The sequence below is a fragment of the Larimichthys crocea genome, chromosome III (assembly GCF_000972845.2).
Source record: "Larimichthys crocea isolate SSNF chromosome III, L_crocea_2.0, whole genome shotgun sequence".
Classification (NCBI taxonomy): Eukaryota; Metazoa; Chordata; class Actinopteri; family Sciaenidae; genus Larimichthys; species Larimichthys crocea.
Window position 1 is genome coordinate 31,947,429 of NC_040013.1, and position 24,594 is coordinate 31,972,022.

At 39.2% G+C, this 24,594-nt stretch overlaps 1 protein-coding gene across 1 annotated transcript; it reads right to left on the bottom strand.

The window, feature by feature from the left end:
- Nucleotides 1-451: 451 nt before the first annotated feature.
- pgm5 (phosphoglucomutase 5) lies at nt 452-23,970 on the bottom strand. Its single transcript, XM_010735924.3, has 11 exons — nt 23,163-23,970; nt 21,143-21,305; nt 20,850-20,996; nt 20,517-20,642; nt 20,203-20,393; nt 18,664-18,818; nt 11,947-12,062; nt 9,006-9,141; nt 8,217-8,400; nt 2,995-3,132; nt 452-1,121 (listed from the first exon to the last, which is right to left on the bottom strand). Exons 1-11 carry the CDS (start codon nt 23,418-23,420, stop codon nt 1,032-1,034), a joined length of 1,704 nt encoding a protein of 567 aa, XP_010734226.1. The 5' UTR covers nt 23,421-23,970; the 3' UTR covers nt 452-1,031.
- Between the last annotated feature and the right edge of the window lie 624 nt (nt 23,971-24,594).

Sequence of the window (24,594 nt, forward strand, 5' to 3'; positions counted from 1 at the left end):
CCTCAAGGATGTTCAATCACCACATGATATATAGCATCAGCACAACATGGTGCTCTTAATTATGAAGAATTTGTTTAATTAAAATCCAAAAATGCCTAAGGGCAACATATCTCACGCGGATGTATTTTTATTTGCCCCCATTAGACCTGTCCGATTCAATTAAAAAAAGGCAAATGCTACACGCAAAAAAAAAAAAAGTTTATTTGGATTTAAAAAAAAGAAAAAATATATTCAATATGGTTATACAGCATTCCCAAAGGCCTAAACAGAGAGGTTGAAGAAAAAGCCCAATTAGCAAACAAATCTAAAATATATAATTTCTTTTTTTTATTTATTTTGTTTTACATTTTTAATAATCTGTCCTTAGGTAGTAAACATAAGTCAAGATATGCATTAACGTTCATTTTATATCAAACACCAACAAATTGCAATTCAATTCACTGATATATTGTGATGTAAGGCCTGTTTTATTTTACACTTACAGTAACACTAACAGTTGGATAACTTTAGCATGAAATGAACAAAAAGAAGAACACAGTGTCATTTATGAGAGAACAGGTACAAGCAATATCAAAAGTGAACACTGCACTGTTTTAGAAAAACAGCATGGTGGAAAAAAAAATTAGACTTTTAGGCTCCCTTAGTCAATAAATCTTCATAAAAGCAAGCCACAAACATTAACAGTCAGTCTGCACATTCATAATATGTCAGCTGGTTACATATTTTTCATTATTTATCCATGGCTATAATAAAATATCTTCCCTGGTTCAGACACTTAATATTTGAAGTTTTCAACAGCTGACAGATGATAGTGGTCAATAAACAATTGCAAGAACAGTGTACAGCATTACTTTTCTTCTTAAGAGATAAAGCACCTTCAGTTTACTCATCATGAAAAGAAAAATGAAAAATGAAGCTGCACAGAAGGGATTTTTTGGCAGATAAGCACGGGAAGAGTATGTTGAAGATATTTTTCTCTGTGTGAGCAAGTAGATGCATGTGTGCGCGTGTGCATGTGTTTTCCTGGCTGCTCATGTGATGACGTTAGGGCCACGGCGTCCTGTCCTCTCGTGGATGTTGGAGATCTTCAGGGCGATGGCAATGAGAGGACCGAGCACCACCTGCAGTGTGGAACAAAGGTAAAATAACATAAATAAAATGAAATAAACTAAAGTAAGTAAAAGTAAAACATTTTCTCAAAGTACAACTTCAGGTTTTCTTAAATCAGAAGTTTTTTCAACTTTAAAGTTTGTCATCCTTTAGTTTTTTGGCTGTTTGGCTTCACCTGCTATCATACAGTAAATCTCTCTCAGTACATAAATCTTTACTGTTCCTGGAAACCAGTAACATCCATATGAGTTCATGACTTCAGGTCCATTGGTTAGTCATTGGTTTGTCACAGGAAGGATAGATCATTTGGAAGAAGTTTTTAATGCGTTTTCTTATATTGTCTGTTGTTTTTGCATTGGTTATGTGTATAGTTTGTATTATTTTACACCTTTAACCACCTTTATGCTAAATCGAATTAAATTTGAAAATCAGTCTGTTTTGCATTAACTCACTCGAACTCTCTAAATTACAGTGGTTAATAAGTACATCTCAGAGGAGACATCGACCTGGGCTTTGTTTTGTTGTGCAAGATATATGGTAGATATCATGTGAGTTTGGGGTCTAAAAGCCCAATGCAGATTCCAACACACATAACCTAGTTTTACTTATGTTAACAGTCCTATAAAACCTGTCAACATAGATGTTAAGAGTTTTTTATCGAGGCACTATCAACCAGTTCTTGTTAGTTGTTAAGGATGGATTCAATCATAAAATTTGTACAATGGGAACAGTGTGGAGTAATAAAGAAATCAGGAATGAGGAAATGCTGTGCTGATTTGGGTGCATGACCTAAGGTAGCAAAATATCTTGATAATTTAACATCTTAAAAAGAAATGCACAACATCTAAAGGATGCACAAGGTCTAAGAAGAACTGGGTGAAGTTTACAGATACTGATTCAGTATATGGATATATTTATGCTGTGTGCACTGCACACCAATAGCATTGCTTAAGAAGTATATTACATGACTGCAGCTACAATGTAAAACTACATGAAATACAGAAGATTAAGTAGACTGAACACAAATGCAAACAGCCCATGTATATAAAAGTGCATGCAGTAGCCTTCAGAAGCATGCTGTCTAATCATGTCTATCACGTCTGATGATTTGTATGCTTTAGCTAAGGGGCAGAATAATTAGTAATCGAATTTATGATCCAGTATTAATGATTTCAAGGGTTCAGTAGGTCAAACATCAGAGACAATGGACAATGGAAAATATATTGACAGTAACACTGTTATTATACAACATAACGTACTTGATGAATTAATTCACTTTTCCTGAGGACAGAAATTGGGGCTCCAATTTTTGAATTTGTCATATCACTTTGAGATTAAATCATTACATAGAAAACAAATTAAGTGACTGTTGTTTCATTCATGACTCCAGCTTTACAACCCCTCTGTATGGTTAAAGTACACTACCAATTTCAACACCCATAACAACACAAGTAGCTAGTGTTACCAATCACTCCAAAGTCTACAGGTCAATCAATGTTTATAGTTTTGCATGAAGTTGCATTACTGCACGATTTGACATTTTACCATCACAGCATAGATTCTATTGCCAATCCTGTAGCTGGAAAGATATTAAGACGTGTTCTCCTTATTGTTCAGTCTAAGACAAACCACAATCTAACTATATATAACAACATATATATATATAGCTGAATCTATATATTAATACATTGAATCTGAAAAGTGCACTGTCTCATTGTAAAACATAACTCCTATTGCTATTGCTATATCTGATATAAGTCAATAAAGATTTGCCATTATCTGTTTTATGGTGACTAAACTGGTCAGACTGAATAACATTGTAAAGTGACAGAGACGAGACACAAGATACAACCTCACACACACGTCATCACATTTCCTCTTTACCTGTGTCTCTCTGTTGTGTCTCTCAGGATCTCTCTCGAAACTCTCTGCGTAAATGCGAATGGTGGCACCCATCCCTCCTCCGCTTCCACTCATCCGAAACACCAGACGAGCTCCATCACTGAAGATGATCCTTAAACCCTAGAAACACACAAACCATTCATTATCAATGAAACTATTTAACTATTCCCGTTTGGTTTTAATTTACTGATTTACTTTCTCTTTGTGAAGCTACCAGAGACAAAGCAAATGCCTTAAAATTTAACTGGTGTCACAAACAATATTGACATATATTATGTTTACAATATAAGATGAAAAACGTAACTTGTTAAAGGCCTTTGTAGGTCACCATTGTTATGGAATTTTCTATCCTTAGGTTACACAAGGTCACATGTGGGCCTTGAGGTCCTCAGCAGTATTAGTTGTTTGGCTTTGGTTGAGAACAGTAGATCCCAGTCTATCTCAACACTGTGGTGGTCAGGGTCTACTGCTGCCTTCTTAGAGGTAATAAATTGCTTGCCATTGACGTTCCAATCTGCGTAAACAGACATCTGTGTCTCCAGACTAGATTATGCTGACAATAACACCTCCATGAGTAAAAACATTCTCCTTGACTAATTCTGGGCGTATAGTATTTGTGATGTTATCTTTGGGTTTAAAGTCTATCCACCAGGATGAGTTGGGCAGAATGTGAGACCAACTCAGGCACTTCTGATGAACTTTGAGAGTGTCTCTAATTCTCCTTGGCCAAGCGTCAATAAATAATACAGCATAAGACATCAGAGGCGCCTGAACACTTTCTTCCTTCCTGACCTCACCATTGACCTTTGACTTCAGCTATTTCTCCACAACAATCACCATGAAGTTTGCTAAATCTGCTTGATAATCCAATGAGCGCTGTATACTAAACTAAATGTATAATTTCACTCTACCCACGATGAGCCCCGTCATACAATATGTAAGTGTTAATATGAATGTTTAGTATCAGATTCCTACATAATATAGAATTTAAATATGGTACTTAATTATTTTGCATTATGCAGTCAGTAAAGACAAAAATATACAGAAAGAATCAGTTCTTCAATATGTAGTAACTACAACATCCACTAGATGTCAGTATCATTGTGCGCTTTGTTGGGATTGAGTTCCTTTATTACATACTAAATGCTTACAGTACTGCCTATGAAGTTCAGTAATGTAATTCAATTTAATTCGAAGGAGGACAATCAAACATTTTTTTCCAGTAGCTCAAGGGTTTTGTATTTCCACATTTTTCTCAACATTCTGACAGAGGAAAACATTTTCACACCAAACCAGAGCAAACAAACATCCTTCTTCATCAATTTTTAAAGGCCTCAACAGCCTCTACTGTAAACTCTTTGAAGCAAAGCTCAACATTTTCAGGAAAAATAGGATATTGTTGCTTTGGGATAACCTACTACAACTCTCGCTGGCTGACGTAAAGAAGATAAGACTCTTTGACTAATGGATGTGTGATGACTCTTATCTGTCTGAAATTCCACAGTGCCTCTTCCCTTTATCCCATTAGAGCAAAAGTCAAGCTCAGGCGGAAAGACGGCAATATGTTTTGAGAAAAAACAAGAAGCATGAAGAAGAAAAATGCCCCAGTGATAAAACACACTGCTGTAATTGTCTAAAGTGCTGTCAAAACATGCACTATTATAGGAGTGAGGAGTATTATAGGAGTTCTAGGAGTAAAAAGTCAAGTGAGTGCTCTACCCAGTAACCCCATCTCAGACCAATAGCTGTTAGCCTCTTCAAACTGTGACTCAGCTTCATCATTTATAGACTGTGGTAATAACTCTGGTCCTTCTTTCTAATCTGACTTTGGCTCTGGAGTATAACACGTCAAAGTCTGGGTGAGGGGAGACAGTGATAATAAGAGATGTCCGTCCGCCTGCCTGTCTGTCTTTCCTTTTGTGTTCGTGGCAGCTCATCTCTAACAATAGAGTAGCAGTTATCAGGAGGCTGACTAATGCCTGTTTAAAACAATGTCGGCTGCAAAGCTCAGGGGCCTTGAGAGGAGTGCATACCAGTCGCAGTGTGTGTGTGCGTCTGTCTCTGTATATCAACTAGCTATAATGTTACAAAGGCAAAATGCAGTCACCATATTTTTGGTCAAAACGGACGTCTGTTATTATGTTTATTTATGTTATCAAATGAATATGTCACATAAATGTAAATCTGTGAAAACAGCTTTTTTAAACTACCAATAAATAGAAAATTAAGCAAAAATTAACCTCAGTATCTGCATCCTGAATGTGTACTTAATTACTTATTTATGTGTGTAATTTAGTTGATTTGTTCTGGGTACCATGGTATGTAATTAATATTAATATTAATATTAGACAGACAGACACCTAGCAACGTTTGTCTAAGCTATGGACTGTAAATAAAATATTTATTTCCTTAAACGCACAATAGGCCAATGTGATTTCTGCCGCTAGGGGGTCTGTCACATCAAAATAATAACAAAACCTGTAGTTTGATGACCTTGTGAAGTCTTCATTGTTTTCATTGTTAAACAACCACTATTGCTGATAAATCTGACACAACATGGACAAGATAATGTATGAAAAAAAAAATTCCGGTCATGTTTGCCAACTTCTTTCATCACTCTGATGTATTCAGTGTATCCCATCTTTGCCTGGAAGTTAACGACTAGAGGCAAGCAAGGAAAACGCTCCATTACCTGAATAAAATTATGTATTTCTCTGGGTTTGGACATTGTTTGGGTAAGGTACACACCTCAACAACATATATGATGTGTGTTTATGGACATTTTAATGAAGAAATGTTACATACTATAGGAGAGAGAAGCTGAAAAAGCCATTTACTGGTTACATACTACATTTTTGTAAAGTTACAGATAGCAGTACCTGCCTTTAGGTATTATGTAGGCTCTGTAGCAATGATTTTTATTTATCTATTCATCTACCCACTATCAATCTGTCTGAGATATGCAGACAACGCAGAATGAATTCAGTAGTCGACTACAAAAGGCTGCCATGCCACTGCTGTGTAAATCCCCCATACTCTACGTGTTTGTGTGAGTGTGTGTTTGTATGTGCCAACTTTTCCCCCTTCAAACACACTTGCAACAGAGAGACTGCAAGTGAGATGACAGCTGATATAATTCTGTCCTTGGGAGGAATGTGTGCTGTAATAACACACACTGGGGGCGACTGGGATGCTGAGGATTTGCCAGTGAGGTTAAATCACATTGTGGGGTGACTGACTAACTAGCTGTAGAGCTGCTGTAACCATGGTAACACGGTGGAGTAATTGACAGCGGGACACCAAGAACCTTTGAGTTACAGTGTTAAGATAAGGTGAAGTTGACGGACAAACTGTAGCCACAACCTTTTCCAGCAAACACAAGTGTGAACATGTGTAGGATATGAAAGGGTTTGCATATGTTCACACTTAGGCACAGGGACAGCTGGACTGACAGACAGTACACAGCAAAAATGCACAGTGTGTGTGTGTGTGTGTGTGTGCTATTAGGTGTGGCCAAGGCAAAGAAGTGTTGACGCCAGCAATGAGTTTCCACACATTTCTGGGCAGAACAGAGGGAGTCAGCTGGGTAAACTTCACAGAGATTGAGGGGGAGGAAGAAAGGGAGGCTACACTGACCCAGGGAGTTATCACTGTGTGCTGTATGTAATGTGTGAGTGTGCATATGAAAATAATAATAATAATAAACTTGTTTTGTATTGCACCTTTCAAAACAAATTTGCAATGAGCCTTTTTAAGACAAAATAAATAAGATAAACAGATAGACAATGATTAAAAAAACAACAAAAAAGCGTATAAATAAAAATGTTTATGGTGTGAAATGGAAAGTAGACTGTCCAATGTCCAAACATGGAACCTCTCTAATGAGACAACATTAAAGCTAAGTGGGTGGTCTATCTTGCAAGAGGCTGATGAGTGAGTGCAAGTGTATTTGACACTTTTGAAGCATTTTGAAGATGTCTTCGGGCAGACCTGACCCCGTGAAAACCAAAGGACCTGACCTAACACACAGTGTGATATCATGAACAACACACACTGAATTTAAAGTCAGACAGTCAAAAGCACAACAGAACAAAACACCCACTGGTTTTTGACAGTTAGTGAGGGGCAACATGAGCCTAGTTCACACTTTCACAACCTGCGCCAAAAACGCCTGGTCAAATATCTGTTAAAAAGCAGCGTACCAGAGTGTTTTCAGGACTGTCTCATCCACTACATGGGAAAAAAAAGGCTTTGAAAGAAATGTTCCCATTTCCTTAGTGCATAATCCTGCTGAGGTCTCTCTCAGGTTCAGCTTCATTAACTTACATTAATCTAATATTATGCTAACTGGATTGAGTGGGAATTAACCGAACAGTACATTTCATATTGTATAGGGCCGCTTCATTAGACTAAGTACTGTACAATACCAGAGACAGAAATATTGGATCAGTGGCATATAAAAGAACAATGTAAATGTTTTCTGTCATGATTCCCTGTACTTCATCTAAATTGAGGCATTCACACTCAAGCCTGCTACACAAAGCAACAGTGTGTAACATTTCTACGTTAAAATAACTCTTTCACATCATTTTGATGCCATGACTTGTAAGAGGGTGAATGCTGACCCTGTCATTCTCACTCTGTGCCCTGTATGTCTGCCACCACCTGTGACTTCGGTCTCCAGGTTGGGTACTAAGTTAGACTCGACCAACTATTTCACAGGTTTTGGTGAAACTGGATCATATTTTATGGAGAAAATGTTTTCTCATTTTCCCTCTGATGTCTCCGGCTGCTACCCATCAACTCTCAGAGTTACCTGATGGGCAGCAAGTAAATTGCTGCAAACTATGGCTGATGTTAACTAACTAGCGCCACTTATCTATAACGATATGCAATATGCGAAAAGCAAAATTGCTGCAAAAGTTGTGTAGCAAGATACACGTCATACATTTAAGAATTAAAGGCATTTTATGTTTTACTTATAAAAAATGATAGATCTTAGTCATTGCTCTGTATAAAGAGTAATATAATATAATAATATAATATAATTATTAGGTGTCAAAGTCTTCTAAGTTGCTTCTCAAGTTTTAAAATGAGTATTATGAAGTAATACTCATTTTTCACTCCTATAATTTCGTTGCATATCCTCCTAAATTCGTCTTTCTTTTCTATGTTCTTTCTTTCCTCTCTAAGCCCGGACTGACCTGGTTTCGAGCGACTGTTCCATCCACGGGGTCGATGTACTCAAAGTTGTTGGCCTTCTCCACGCTGTATATGTGGTCTCCTACAGCAAACTTCTGGCTGGTGAAAGCTTTGTCTGCGAGTACTGCCTCCAGATCCCTCATCAGGTAAAAGGCTGCACGTGGGTCCAGGCCTTCATAGTCAAACCTGAGAAGTACCAACACACAAACACATGAATACTAATACAGTGATCAGTAAGAAGAAAAGCTTGATGGATGTACATCTGAAAGTAAATGTCTAGTGCCTTATCCACAACAAAAAGTCAGTGCAGCCAGTTTATAACAGTGGGAATTAAAATTTCCTTAACTGCAAGAGACAAGGTTTGTCAGGGTGATTGGTAATTTTATTCAAAATGAAGACAGATGTTTATGTTCTGCAGAGTTGTTTGGATTCAGGTCCTTGACCTGTCCTGCATATCCTCTCCATCTACATGGTGTGGGAAATCTACATCAGATTAAGAAACCTCTCTGTGGGAACGTGAAAAGCTGCAGCAACTGTCAGTGGGAACATTGACTGCAGTAACTATATGCGCCTCTCACATGGGAGAGGTTAAAATAAGAACAAGTGATAACCAGTGAGGAGGACTGGAGGAGAAATGAAAGGTGAAGGCCTGGGAGACATAGTTGGCTTTGGTAGGGATGCAAGGGATCGAGACTTTTGGGAAAAGGGAATCATGAAGTCACTCTCAGGGCTTGTAGATATAAATAAATTCAGGATATAATGAGTCAAATAAGGAAAGTGACTGCTTTTACCTGCAGTAGTAGTTCCGTCCAAACTTGGCCCAGTGTTCTCTGACGATCTGCTCCACACCTTGTTTCCTAGCAGCCACGATGGACAACCACACCAACACCGACCACAAACCATCTTTCTCCCGAATGTGGTCCGAACCTGAAGGAGAAAGAAAAAAATGCCTCAACTCTTCATGAACTTCTCATACTTTATGCAGCCATAATGAGGTAATAAAAGATAACATATGACAACTCCACTATGTGCGCAATTTAACTTTGTTTTCATGCATGACATCCAAAATTTAGTTTTTAGGAATTCTGAGAAAATGCTTGGCAGGCTGTTAGCTTGAGTTAGGCACAGGCTTTAAGTAGGTAGATATTTTTCTGCTTCCAGTCTTTACATTAAGTTAATCATCTCCTGGTTCCAGCATACTTAACAGACAGATATTAGAGTAGCATCTATCTTATCATCTAACTCACCATCTACTCTAACATCTAATTTATTTCCCAAAATGTCATAAAAATAACAAAAACTTCAAAGCTTCTGCAGGGCCCTGGTGAGAAAATCCAATAACAGGCTTCGATTCTTAACATTTTTATTCACACAGTGATGTACTGATTCACAATTTATATCAAGCAGATTAAAGTACTATATATTTAACTCCACCGTGTGTAACAGAAGGTCACGGAGAGTGCTTGAGCTTGGAGATGCACCAAACATCCCCACACAATTAATGTCTCCTGCTCCCCACCCTAAAACACACACACACACAGTCAGAGGAGTAGTTCACACCCTTGATCAGTCTCCTTCACAGGGGAGCTATCAGTCTGTTCTTGAAAACAGCTGCACAGTAAAGGTATCTGTTAAGGGGATACTTTGACATTTGAATAAGATTGAATATGTCGTTTCCATGGCAGACCTTGGAGTAGAAAATTGACTCATATTAAGTTACATGTATATTTATTTTATGAAAAAAAACAACAGTTTCATAATGTTTGTTTTATATCTAAACAATTCTTTGCTTTTGTTTTCTCCACTAAACACTGGAAACGGAATTTGTGCTTCCCCGCTCTGTGTCCAGCTCTAGTGGTATACAGCTGTTAGGAAACTGACAGTTGTCATTATTTAATCCCTGTCTCACTGCCTGGCTTCCTTTGTCTCGCTCCCTGACACTGAAAGAGACATTTGTACGTTCCACTTAGTGGATGTAATGTAATCTAATTACTCTGCCACCCAAAACACAGCCAGACCGTTTCCACCTTCAATGTAATATATATGTCACAATTACAGCTTCTTTTTTTTCAGCTCAGTTATGTCACTTTAACCTGTTATCACTGTTTAAATAAAAGCGTATTTAATGCCACATTGATGAAACAAAGAAGTTTCAAGTGTGTCTGAGTGTATTAGAGTCAGTAAAGAGCAGGAGGGGTGTACAGCTCTGATGATTTATTACTCAGGGCTCTCTCTGAGCTTTTGGCCTTACATGGGTAGACAACAAGTAAGCTCCCATAGTCCTCTGTGCTCTCTGAGTCTCTGCTCCTTCCATTTCTCTCCTCCTCGTCAATATGTCTCATATTTGGACCCACTAAACTCCCTCTGCTCTCTTTCCTACAGGCGTCTCTTCACTACTCTCCCCTTCACACCTGCTAATATTTTAACTTGAAGTTTTTTCTTCCTTGTTCCCACTGTTCTAAAAGTTTAAAAGTCCAAGAGAGGAGGTAAATCAAAGAAGAATTGGAAAGAGAGTTCAATCTGACACTGAAATAGGTCTGAGCTGTAAAGAAAGTGAAGACAAAAAAGGGGAGATGGAGTAGTAGAAATAGAAAGGCAGATGTAGCAAGAGACGAAGGGAGGGCAAAGGGTAACGTGTGTGTGTGTGTGTGTGTGTGTGTTTGTGCACGGACACTGTTTATAGTTTCTGACTGTTCTGCGTGTGTCTCTACGTTTGCATTCATAGAAAACATTGCCACTGGAGGCCTGTCTGCATGTTGCAGTGATTCAGGGAGCCCCTGTCTCCTTTTATAGCAGAAGAATGGGGATTATTTACACATGCAGTCAGGGTCACAGCCCTCACATCTATTACACGTCAGGATGCACTGCTTGCAACTCTAGACCTGGAACAGATTGTTGAGTATGCGGTAGAGAAGGGAAGAGGAAAATTATGAGAAAATAATTCACCTTTAAATGGAAATGGTGATTTTATAAACACTTGGATGTTATTTTTGCAGTTTCTGTCATCATTTGAGAAACACAAGTAGTCAGACAATGATCTTAAATAAGCCCACAGGTTAGTCAAACTTATTTTGAGAAAAAAAAGCAATCAGTTCAATTTTTTAAAATTATTATACAAACAGTTTGTTGTTCACAGGATGACTTCTTCTTCTAGTTTGACCTACTCTGCTTACTGTAACATGGGCCTAAGGGTAGAGGGAGTTGTAGCTGTGTAGCTGCTTGCTTTTTGGAGCAAATCTGTGATTTCAGATGATGTTAAAAGAACTGATTTGGTTTACCACTTGTGTTTCTTGCTCTTACTGGACTGTCCAGTATTATCATAACCAATAATAATGATGGCCAAAACAATAACAATGGGATCCAAGTTGTAATAAAATGTAATTTCCCTTTAATTTTAGCGAAGGTTGACTGGACAGACTTGCTGGGCGAGTGTTTCAGCAAGTCTCTGGCGCATAATCACAGTTAGCAGCAGCTGGCCGGTGCAGTCTTCTAGCAGTGGCCTTGTTTGCAGGCACCTCAACAACAGTTGCTGCTGAGGGGAGGGGATTTCTAACATACACCCACTCACATTTTCCAAGTCGGTCCAGGGATTCGAATTAGCAACCTTTTCTTCACATGTTAACAGACTACTCATGCCTTGTAGCTGTATTTACTTATATTGATTAAATTCAGCATCCACAAATCAGACTTGTTTGCATTGGACTGGGTATGCTGTAGCCTGATATATTGTACCTGTCCCAAAACTCTCCTCCCCGCAGAGGGAACAACGTCCAGAATCCATCAGGTTCCCAAAGTACCTCCAGCCTGTGGGAGTCTCATAGAGTGCCAGTTTCATGGCTTTGGCCACCCTACAGACAGAGAGAAAGAGAAAGAGAGAAAGAAAAACAAAGCTAGCACTTTATTCTCACACAACACACAATCTCTCTCTAATATCTCATTTCATTTCCCAGTTCTGATATAGAGACATACTTATAAACAATCCACTGACCTTTGTAATAAAGCAAACTAAATGCTGCATGACAAGCGTAATCTGCCAGCAGCTCATCCAATAACTTAATAAGGCAAAGGCAGCAAGAACAAAGTGACTTAACCTTTTAGAGTTTGCTTTGAAACAGAGCCATGTGCTAGGATAGGGAGAGGAGGAGAGGGAGTATGTATGTGAATATACTATATGTGTATGCTGGGGATAAAGGTGCTGACAGTACAATATGTGGGAGGAGAGAGAGTGCAAAGAAACAGACTGGGCAAAAGAGCAAAGACGAAGTCAAATAAAACTTTTCAGTCAGAAAAGTAAGGGAGTAATCACAGTAATGTGATCACAATGCAGTGCATTTTTAGAAAAGTGTTGACACATTTGGACAAATATGAAAGTAAAATATAGAAATGATATTAAAAAATAAACAAAATCAGCTGTAATTAAAATAATCAGATCTGGGCACTTTGACATGGAGTCCTTTTTAGCTAGCTAAAAATCTGTTCATAGAGTTTTCTGTCTGTAATGGGTAATTATAACCGTGATGATTTACATTAGAACAATTGCATGAGTCATCCATTGGCTCAGTGTCAAAGCCTCATGGACAAGGTCGTAGCAAGCGTTGAGGACACCAAGGTCATGGCCTCATTTTTGGTTTCTGGAAAGTGAAGGTTTTAATGAACATGTGGAAGAGTTTACATTTCACTATTACACACACACACACACACACACACACACACACACACACACACACACACACACACACACACACACACACACACAAAGTATACACAGTGGATTATTAAAGCTGCTTTTTAGAACCACTAACTTAATCAGTACTTTTTCTACAATGGATCAAATGAATACTTATGGGAAAGGTGGATGTTCTCAGCAAATAGGCTTTGATGAATGAACCAAACATTACCTGTCCAACACTAAACACCAGATAGACAGAGTTAGCAACTAGCTGGTGAACATAGTTCAAGAGAAATTTGGACTGGTGACTACAACAACCCTGTTCTATTGTTGTTCATATCATGAGGTGTTTATATTTTGCAGTCCAGCACAGTAGTAGATGCCCATGTAGCTTAGATTGCGGACAAAGGACTAACATGTCAGAGGCTATAGTGAAACAGATGATAGATGAAGTGAGGAGTGTGACTTTCTGTTTTGAGCATTTGAGGGTGAATAACAGGGTCCATTTATTGTTAAATCCAATCTCAGGTAACCTGTATTTTCATTTGTTCAAAGTTACCATCCCAAGCTGCTTGCAGAGATATTTAGTTTGCAACATCCAACAACTACCATTCCCCACAGATCACTGCTCAGCCGCATCATCCACACCTCAATAACTGCCGCAAAATGTAAACATGATTCCCAGGACTCAGCTAAGAATTGCTGGACTAAATATTCAATGCAACAAAGCAGTTGTTGTTCCCAAAGAAACAAACAGGCGTAACTGTCGATCTCAAGTGGTTGTACCGTGGGATGCTGTGGGATTTCACAGTCCTGTAAATGTGGATGTGGGTGGGCTTTGGGGTTTTTAAAGTGGTGGTACACATCCACACAATCATCATGCATGTAAATAAACTTCACTGTGCCCAGTACAGTTGTTTACTTGAGGATGGGATGAATTACCAAATAAGAGTAACCAGCTTTATTCCCCTCTGGGGAAACGAGAGCTGGAACGGAAAGCCTGGCATTCCTAAAAGAAAACAAAAACTCTGGCCTTCTGACGAGCTTTCGACGTTTTAAACGGCACGTCCACGGGCCAACATAAGCACTGAAACTGACCCTCAGTTTTCAAACAATGTTGCAAAAATCTAAGGACAAAATAGTGTGAGAATAGTCAGAACGGTGTTTTCTCAAGTCTGATGATCGGACCAACTGAACAACAACATAAACCCTGCAGCGGATTCATGCACAGACCCAGACCCTGGGAAACAAGTAAACAGACAAATAAGTTCAGCATGGCCTTGTCTACATTCATGATATGACATTCCTCAAACACAATCAGAAATAATAAATTTTTTTAGTTTTCGATGTATAGAGAGTGTTTTAGGCAAGCCAAGTCCAGTGGATGCTTCCTCTCTCTCTCTCTCTCTCTCTCTCTCTCTCTCTCTCTCAGATATCTGCCAAAACAAAAATATTCTGGCAGATAATGGAGACTGGAGATCGTAGGAATAAACTTTTCTATTTAGGGCTGTAATCCCCCCGTGTGTAGGTGTGACCGCTCAGCTGTACAATGTACATTTTCTCACATTAGCAACAGTCATAAAAGAGACCATGGGTGGTCAAGTGCCTTTCTGATAAACATTTCAGGTTCAAGGCACAAAATTCAACTGCAGTATTGTGTTTTTAAACCAAAGCAAGAATATCTTGTGAAGTGACTGGTTGACACGTTTTTTGAGGAGCATTGCAGCAAGTTATAAGGTTACTATGAAAACAAAACTAAACTTTTTGCAAGGCCTGTCCCGTCTGTCAGAAGAAATGAAATTGAACAGAGGCAGAAAAGATCTGTCATGAGAATGATTTGGATGCCCCCATAAGGTGAAGGGCAGACAGAGATTTAATACCCAGGCTCAGCTATGTCTACCTTTCATTATCCTGACTCTCTTGGCTAAAAGCTCAGGATTACAAACATACACACAAACTGATGCACACAGGTACAGTTTGTCTTCACAATGAAAACACCCATGCATACACTATTCAACCACTATGGCCTTTGTTTTCTCACTGTGTCTGTCTTTGTGTATATCTCACTCATGCATCAGTAAATACTGGGGCCTGCTTTTGGCCTTGGCTATGATATTTTACCCAAACATAGCATCCAGTGCCCTCTTTCCTCACCTCCCCCTCTGAAAAAAGCTCAAGCTGGACTTATAAGCTTTAGATTGGCACTCAGACAAAAGGCGCAACGTGCTAGAGCTTGAAATACGAGTTCTTCTTGGCCTGAACTGGACAATACAGAAGTTTAACATGTTAAAGATCTTTCTACAGGGGCCAACACTGAAAATACTTGAAAATAAACAACTTAAATTAAAGTTGAGATGATTTCTTTAAATGGCCATAGTTGTTAAGTCCATTGTTTTGTAGAATCAGCATCAAAATACCTCTCTGAAAGTGGTTCAAAACTAGACTTTTCCAAAGCTGTGTCAAAAATATATTAAACATCCTATAATATTATATCAGGGGGGAAGTGCACTCATTGTGTCAATGTTTAACTTGGCCACCATGTGCATCTTGCTTTCTATCAAAATGTTGGGGTGTAATACAACATTTGAGTTTGATGACAGCTTTTCACAGGTTTTTTTCTTTTCTTTTTCTTTTCGTCGAATTACAAATGAACTAAGCCTTGGCAAGTTTACATAGGGACACAAGTCTAGCCCTACCAAAACTGGTCTGGTATGATGTTGTTGGATCAGGCAGTCTTGAGTTAATACAGAGGAAATGCCTAAAATCCATCTATTCAATTTGGAACACGGCTGGTTGATGAAGGGGGTATTTGAACTCTGATGGGGGTATGTTAGACCAAAAAGGGTTGGGAACTACTGCTCTATAATAAAACAATGTTTACTCAATGCCAAATTCATGCCAAGACTCCTCCTCCATTGTGCTTATCATTTCTTGGTTTGTTTTTCTATTTCTCACTCCACCAAAACATCATGAAAAAACATGACACAAATATCACAATACTCATGGGGCTCATAGGAGGGAAATGAGTCCATAAAAAGCACACCCTGTGGTATTAGCACATCATACAACGTCTTACAATAGCTTAAACGTGGGCAGCTGTGAGAGACAATACAATCTTCTGATTGCCTTGGTGGTCTTAGTAACCAGCACAATAAAAGTTCAGCACAACATTAAATGTTTGACCTCTGTACTCTGCAGTGCTAATCAACGATTCCGTACAAGAATCTGGACTTCATCCTGGTAACAGGCACACAAGTGGCTCAGCGTTCTCTTCTCCCTACATCCTCCCATCCCTGGAACGGTTAAAGGAGAGGCAGATGTTTCCTTTACCAATATTTCCCTCCCTCTTTCTCTTCCTCTGACCCCTCCCTCCCTCCCTGCATTAGCTCTTGCTTACGATTCAGTATATTGTGTGCATGGGTGCATTATAAGACACCCTCAAAGAAAAGCGAAGAATTAAAGATTTAACACCTGTGACTCTGGCCTCCTGTCCATCTGAATCCGAATTGTGCCCAACAAAACATCCTCTGCTCATCTAAACACAAATACAGTTTTCTTTTTTCCTCTCTTTTTTTCCCTTATTCCCTCTGGACACACAATCTCATACAGTATACACACCGTCACATTTATCAAGGCTTTTATAACACAGTTTGCTTGACTACGCATAAACACACAGCAGGGAGGGTTGCTCAGTCTAAACACTCAGCATGCAGATACACACACAGGCCATTCACTCTCCTAAAAAGGCCTAAGCTTGGGTTGGCTCCAGGGTCCAACACCACACTACTAAGTACTCCAACACTTCCTGGAGTTTGTCAAAGACATGCACATATGTACATTATGTGTCCGGAGGGTAGCAGTGCTATGTTTGGAACTTAAGTGACGGTTATGAAGCTAAGAGTTGAACAAAGTGACCCCTGTCCCATGTCAACCATGTCAGTAAATATCAGTAGATGTTCATAGAAGAGGTAGGTGTGCTTTGTATATGATCACATACGAGAGAGAGTGTGCATGTGAAATTTGTTTAAACAGGGAAAAATTAAAATCATATATAACATAATCTATTTCTGCTCTTCAGAAAGCCCAGAGCAGGATATTATCTAAATTTTAGGTATTATCTGTAATAGATATCATTTTGTAAGATAATTCTAGGAAATTAAATTCATGCTATCATCAAACAAAAAAGGCAAATGCTGTGAAAATAGACAAAGAGAGATGGAAGAGAAATTTTAGTATTAACTTACTTTTATCTAAGTAAGTGTGTGTTTTGTATGAAGGGCCTGTGGTTCAGGGTTGTAGTGGGACATGTGACATTTGTATCTCAGGGCTCAGTCAAAGAGGTGTGTGTGTGTGTGTGTGTGTGTGTGTGTGTGTGTGTGTACGTGTGTTTGTAATAAGGGGATGGCTGACCAGTGCGAAACAAAACTTTCAAGCAGCTCTTTCAGTGTGATCATTACTGTTCAACATCACAAGATGCAGCCTGAGGCGAGGGGCAGTGTAACAACACACAACAGTGTCTGACTGACTGACTGTGTGTGTGCGTGTGTGTGTGTGTGTGTGTGTGTGTGCGTGTGTGTGTGCTCTACACTAACAAGGACAACCAGCAGTTCTGTAATGTGATATAACATCCCACTTCATATATCTAAGCATCACTTCCTTTTTTAACTGTGAAACCCAAAGAGATCAAGATTGGCAGTGAGATCACTTCCCTAATGTCTGCCAGTGCTAACACATACTAATGCAAACACTCACTCACACATTCAAGCCATGTGTTCATAAAAAATACTGTCATACACTGCCCTTTCTGTATGTGTCAACCTTTGAATTCTGTCCATATGCAACTTTTCCAGTCAGTGATTTACTGTGTGTCTCTGTGACCCTTCACTCATAGTCCTGAAAAAACTTTACACCATCAAGAATTAGAAATATTCTAAAAACATCTACACATAGCGGCTTTAACCAAGTGATTGGTTGCCAAACATTAGCCATCCTGTTATGGAAATCCGGGACTGCCAATAATTTCATGCACAATATGATGTGCTGAAGAAAACCATCAATATCGCCCATTCCAAAATATACTTGAAATTGTATGACAATTGAAACAATTGCATGTTTATACACAGACAAACACACAGTCATACAGATATGCAGACAACTTTCTACTTTCTGAAGAAATTTGTTATCATGTGGCTGGAAGTTAAAGTCATTAAATACTGACAGGGGGTTAAAAGGTGTGTTTAGACAATTAGATACATTGAATGGAAGGTTATATAGACGTTAGTGATATTTTATGGAAGGGCATGGACATTGAATCTAGCTTAATTTGTTGAAATACAGTCAACTATAGTTGATCTTTACTCTTTGCCTCATTGTATTAAATGACAAATGTAATTGGGCAGCATTCTATTGAAGTGGGGTGCAGTGCTGGGATTGGAACAATGTTAATGGGGATGACTTTAGCTGTGATCACATCCTCTCACTCAGCGCCCTCTGCTCAGCTCGAGTCTTACATAATGGACATTATTTATAGGCGGTGAGTAAATGTGTGTGTGTGTGTGTGTGTATGTGTGTGTGTGTGTGTGTGTGTGGGGAGGGGGGGTATGTGATCTCACAGTCTTATTCACAGTGGGTGAGTCTTCATCTGAGAAGTTGAGTTGTACCTCTCAAGAGATTGGGCTGCTGCAGGAGTTTGTGGAGAGAGTGACGTGACAAGAGAAGGTAAAAACCCCCTTAGACCTACTGAGTGTGTGTAAGTCTAAGTATTTAAGTGTGTATTGTACCTGTCAAGGGCGGTGCTAGTGGCCATACTCCTTGCAAAGCCCTTGACTCCCATCTGTCTGAAGTAGGGGATGGTGGCGAGGTTGGCGGCCATGATGGCCACTGAGTCTGACGGGTTCACAAAGAAGCCGTTTTCTCCAAGAATCATGTACCGGTCCTGAAAAGAGCACAATATATAATGGGTTGTGAGTCAGCTCAGGAAACTTGCTATTAGTTATTAATGTAAAGAGAGCTAGAATTAGACTAATCCTGACTGATTTAGCACTATATTTGATATCAAAGGATAAGGCTGCTTTTCTATGGGATGAACACAAATATCAAAGGATAAGGCTGCTTTTCTATGGGATGAACACAAAATTATGCTGGTTTCAGACTTTTCTCAAATGAAAAATTTAGAGAAGTGGAACTGATAATATAAACATTTTGTAAAGTCACTTTGGATGAAAGCATCAACAAAAAAACTTAATGTAATTAATGCAAAATGATGTTGCATGATTATTAATTTAATACTATATCAAATAAATGTAAACCTGTTCAGCTAACACACATATGGGCTGCCATCAAATTCACTACAGTTGGATTTGCAGTTCTGCTTTACAGAATAAGGCACAAAGAGGTGAAAGTACTTTTTTGCCAACAGTCACAAAGTTTGAAAGATATTGGTTATGGTGTTATTGTAGTATGTAACAGTGACCGCAAAAAGGAAACATCCACCCTGTAGGATTACAACCACTGGGGCTAATGACTGTGAAGATTGAAGATACCGATCCTGGTGGGAGAAACAGAGCAGATATGACATTCTCCTGATGTTAAGCTAATTACTTAGCAAAGGGTGTGTGTGTGTGTGTGTGTGTGTGTGTACAGTAGAAATGACTATTGGATGACATTGTGGAAAAAGTGAGCTGCTTGTTGGATCATCATGGATACAGTATTATTCAGCCCACATTGCCTTTCTTCCTGCTAACCAGCACATAAAGACAAATAATAAAAAAATAAAAAATTCTGGTTTCTATCAGTGGAGTCTAAATCATATGGATTTATCCTTGATTGCTAAAAGAAAAAAGGTTTTGAATGAATGAAGGGATCTATTGCTGAGTGACACAAGTTATGTAATACTGTAAAAATGTATTTATTATACACAGGTATTGCATCCTAATGTGTAATATAATGCAATGTTTATATTTATGATTGCTTTTATGCATTCATGGTATATTATCAACAAATATCGCACAGTAAAAATGTCATAAAGCTAATCTAACATCAATCTGTCAAACATATCACACTTCAGTCAGGTTTTAAGATATAAAACATGTCTTCTTTGTATAATAATTTGTGTCCTATATGTTATAAATTATGAATATGTAAACATTCATGGATCGAAAGTTCATATTGGATCACAATTTGCACAGAACTGGTTGTAACAAAATCTCACATTTAAGGTGAGCACAGAGAATCTGTCCCTCTTCAGAAGATCCACACATACATCTTTCTGCACAGTGAAAGTTAAACATCCAAGTGAAGTAAAAATGATCAAAAGTTACCCCATCTGCATCAAATGCAGCTCCAAAGCCGAAGTCGCCTCCTTTCATGGCATCTACCAGAGAGGTGGCGTAGATCAGGTTGGGCTCTGGAGGTCGGCCACCAAAGTCCTCCAGAGGGACACAGTTGACAGCAGAGTTAGCAGGAGCTCCCAACTCATCACAGAGGATCCTACGTACATAGGGGCCCATCACTGTAATCCAGCACGAGGAAAGAAGAGTAGAGGAGAGGAGAAGAGAGAAAAAACATTAAGGGTTTAATATGCAATAACATTAACAGCTCAGGGCTATATAAGGTAGAAGATTAATTGTCTCACCTCCATTCATGGCATCTATGTGTATCTTGAGTTGATCTGGTCCAGTGAGAAGACTTTTAATGGCATTGAAGTCAAAGATGTTCCGCAGCAGTTGTAGATATACCTCAACTGAGTCTACGATCTCCACTAGAAACACAGACAAGAAACAAGTACCAAATGACAATCGTATGAAGAAACAAGGTTTGTTCAAATGTCAGTGTGTGTTTATCGCTTCAGTTCATTGAGTAAACCAAAGGTAATGGCTTCTAACTGATCTATAAAGAATTAGTTGGCTATTTTGTGTAAACATGCACTTATTACTGACATAAAAGTGTGTGTGAGTGAGTGTTGTACCTCTGAATGGTTTGAACTTGTTCTCCAAGTCAAATTCTTGTCTTCCCAACCTGGACAGGTCGATGCGGAGGTCGGGGCAGATGGCATACTCCTCGAGCGTCCGGCTCACTTGATGGATCCTCTCCATCACTGTGTCCGGAGACGGGCCTACCACACAAAAGAGACACGTGTAAGGCATTTATTTTTGTCTGGTCAAAAAATATCCTGAACTTTACAGATGATCTCAAATGCTTATATTTGACTTCTTCTCAACAGGAAGGATCATTAATTAAGCACTCTTTCTCAGTCCTCACCTCCATTTGCCACATTGAACTTGATCCCAAAGTCTCCACCAGGGCCTCCTGGGTTGTGACTAGCTGTGAGGATGATCCCACCTATGGCCTTAATTTTTCTGATGATGCAGGAAACAGCAGGGGTGGACAGGAGGCCATTGTGGCCAATGACCAGACGACCAATCTGCGAAGCACAGATATTAATTAGGAGCAAGGTCAGTTGCACATCAATCCAAGAAGATAGTATTTTCTTTCTCTTTCTTGATGAGTTATAATTCTCTTGTCTAAGATTAAAGTTGAAAGTTCTTTTATGGCTACATTAGATGTTTTCTGAATGCGGTGTAAATATGAAATCAGATGTTGCTGAATACTGTGCAAAAATGTGACCACAGGGGGTTGGCAGTGTTTCTTTAGCTGGCTGTGACATAAAATGAAATAAAACCCCTAATTTTTTCTATCCTGGCCTGAAAAAATTCAAGAGCCCATCTGTCTAACTGGAAATGACAGCAACAGTAGCCCAAAGCATCTCATCTATCTACAGGTGACTAATTGACAGCCTGCTTTCAACAGTAAATGATCTGCCCCAAGAGGGTGCCCAAATAACAGAGCTACTCTATTTATAATTTCAATGCTACTTTTAAAGTGGTAATACCACCAGCATCCCATAATTCCCCTGCATATCAGCTATTCTAAATAAAAGTGTCCTCACTGGAGAGGAATTTATTCTCCTGACGTCAGTGTATCCTCCTAACATCCGGCGTGTAGCATGAGTATATGAAGGACAGATAAGGAAAGTGAGGGAAAACCCTGTACTCATTAAAATATATCTAGTATGCATAATATTGTGTGTATTAATCTACTATGTTTAGATTTTATTCAGTAAAAAGAATAGTCTGTGCAGTGAGTGGGATATCTGCAAGTGTTTCCACTATCCTGACTTTTGGCCCAGTGCCATATGGCAGGGGATCCCCAAAGCATAAAGTTTGGCCCGGGAGAGGTGGAACAGTCAGAGGGGGAGGTCATACGTAAGCAGGAAAATAGAGCAGGATGGATGGAAGTGCTGATAAGGCCGACATCAAGAGACATTTGGCTGGTACAGCAGAAAAAAAAAAACAGACTGATCTCAAAAACAATTTATATTCCCTTCAGATTTTCCTTTGGAGTCGGTCCAAACCAATCACAAAGATCTCAGAGCAAGCGGTTCAAAATGAGGTGTGGGGCTTTTTCCTTCTTCCTTCTGTCCTTCTCACTCTGTCTTCCTATTCTCATTTATCAGCTGCTGACACTTCTGACACTTTTTGGATGTGTGTCCAGTGTCAAATGTGTGAATACAGTACTTTCACTGAAGAGGAACCTTTCATGTTTGAGACTGTATAAGGAGTAATTGCATGAGACTATTATGATATGTCAGCCAGCACTGTAATGCTAAACAAATGTGGACCAACTGTGTAATACAATATGTGAATATGTAATGCAATTCTACAATTGTGGTTTAATATTTTGCCAGGAAAGACCTCAAAGTCTCATGTTGTTGTTTTTTTAAGTGGTGGAACAGCTTCTCCGCCTTTTTTTTTTTTTTTGCTTGTGATTAATACAAGGCTTAAGTCTTCTTATGAGCCCTCATCCCCTCATCACAGAGCCTGGGTTGTTTTTTAAATTCTTAGACTTTTTTTTCAAATAATTTTACAAGGCAGGTGTGAGCTATATATATATATATATATATATATATATATATATTACAGGAAAAAAGCTTACTTTTTAAACATCATGTCATCTTAGACTCATCTTGCAACCTCTTGTGGAAGATGGTTAGGAATGCATACACACATTAACATCCCAAATAACTTTTAGAACCATTGTTTGCAGGTTTATTTAACCTTTGTTCTGCATTTCAGTGATCAAAGCTGCTAAAATCTCATCTGGATTTACCTTTCAAATGTTAATCTTATGCATGGTTGGAAATGTTTCCTATATGGAACAAATGCATGACAGTCACTGCATATCAAACCTGGTGGTCGCCCTACCCTCCCTTCCTTCTTACCCCATTGGCAGCTGCCATCTGCACTATCACCTCGGTGGCAGCTCGGCTGAAGTAGCGGCCGTCGCTGCCCACCACCATGGTGCAGCCCTGTCGGTCCCGCAGGTCGATGGAGGACAACACGCTCTGGATGTAGTTCTGCAGGTAGTTCTTCTTCCCCTCAAACACCGCTGTCTTCCTCCTCAGTCCATTGGTACCGGGCCGCTGGTCATCGAAGGGGGCGGTTTGGACCGTCAGCACCGGAATGGGGCTCGTCTCCATCCTCCTCGTCGGGACTCAACGGGAGGACGCCGATCAAACAAACCTTAAGTTAGTTTAGAAGTTCTGATTCTGGTGGGATCCGTCCAGAATGTAAAAGTAGTGGTATTGTGGTTAAATAAGAGGCCAAAGATGGAGATTGTAAGCCTGGAAAGTTTAGTAACAGCTGCCGAGGAGGAGAGCAGTGACAGCAGCCCCCCACCGGGATGAACAGACTATAATAAAAGGAAAGACCCAGCCCCAAAAAGTTCTGTTAAAGCCCAGAGAGCTGCATCCCTCAGTGCTGATCCTAACATGCAGCAAAGCTCCTCTGCTGTTAGACAACTCCCTCTTTTCCTAATAAGCCTGAACAACTGACTACAAGAAAAAAAAATCAGGGAGGGCTTGAATCTTTAAGGCCCACAATCAGCTGAGCCTCCAGCCAAAAATAGATTTGACTGACTGCAGAGGGGAATTGTGTCGGGACCGGTCTGCAACCGGACACTGCATGTGTCTGTGCTGTCCACAGTGAACGGTATGAAGGCGTGAACGGTGACTGTAGTCTCCCAGAGCAGTTTATAAGAAGAAACGTCACCCCCTAATAAAAATGTCATTTTTCATTACAATCACATTTGTCCCAGACTCTTTTGTTACACATGTGGTGTTTCTCCTGAGCTTCCTGTATCTTTTGTTATTAAGTTTGTTAAATTCAACAAAGAGTCTGTGACATTGCAATTATTAACTTGCAGTCCAATAACCCGAGCAGGAAAGGCCTTCACGAGAAGTGTGCGGCATATCTGCTCCAATATTTGGTAAACAGTGCGACCTTGAGGCAGAAAGAAAGAACTGAATTTATCTTATAAATTGAACCTAAATGACAAAAGACGGTTTCAACAGGCAGAAACTAGAAACAGGTCGTTTTTTGTTTTTGTATTTAAAGATTGGCTTGTGCTCTATCAATAATGTCTGCTCTTTATTCTTCAAAATAAAGGCTCCAAATCTTTATCCTCCATTAGACAGTGCAAGCACAAAATCTATAATATATAATATGTCACGAAATAAGGGCTATGTTTGTACTGGCGGTTCTGATGCCATTTAGACTACTACATTTTAATTAAATACTTGACATAACCTTCAACCACTTGTTTCAACTTGATACTTGAAAAAAAGTTTTAAATAAAGATTTTTCATTAGCAAA

What these genes read in the sequence shown, in the direction of transcription:
- pgm5 (XM_010735924.3), bottom strand. Translation starts at nt 23,420, where the DNA reads ATGGAGACGAGCCCCATTCCGGTGCTGACGGTCCAAACCGCCCCCTTC. An exon ending in AGATGGCAGCTGCCAATGGG is followed by an intron (nt 21,306 to 23,162) that starts GTAAGAAGGAAG and finishes TGTGCTTCGCAG; the next exon opens with ATTGGTCGTCTGGTCATTGG. An exon ending in GGACGGAACTACTACTGCAG is followed by an intron (nt 8,401 to 9,005) that starts GTAAAAGCAGTC and finishes GGTACTTCTCAG; the next exon opens with GTTTGACTATGAAGGCCTGG.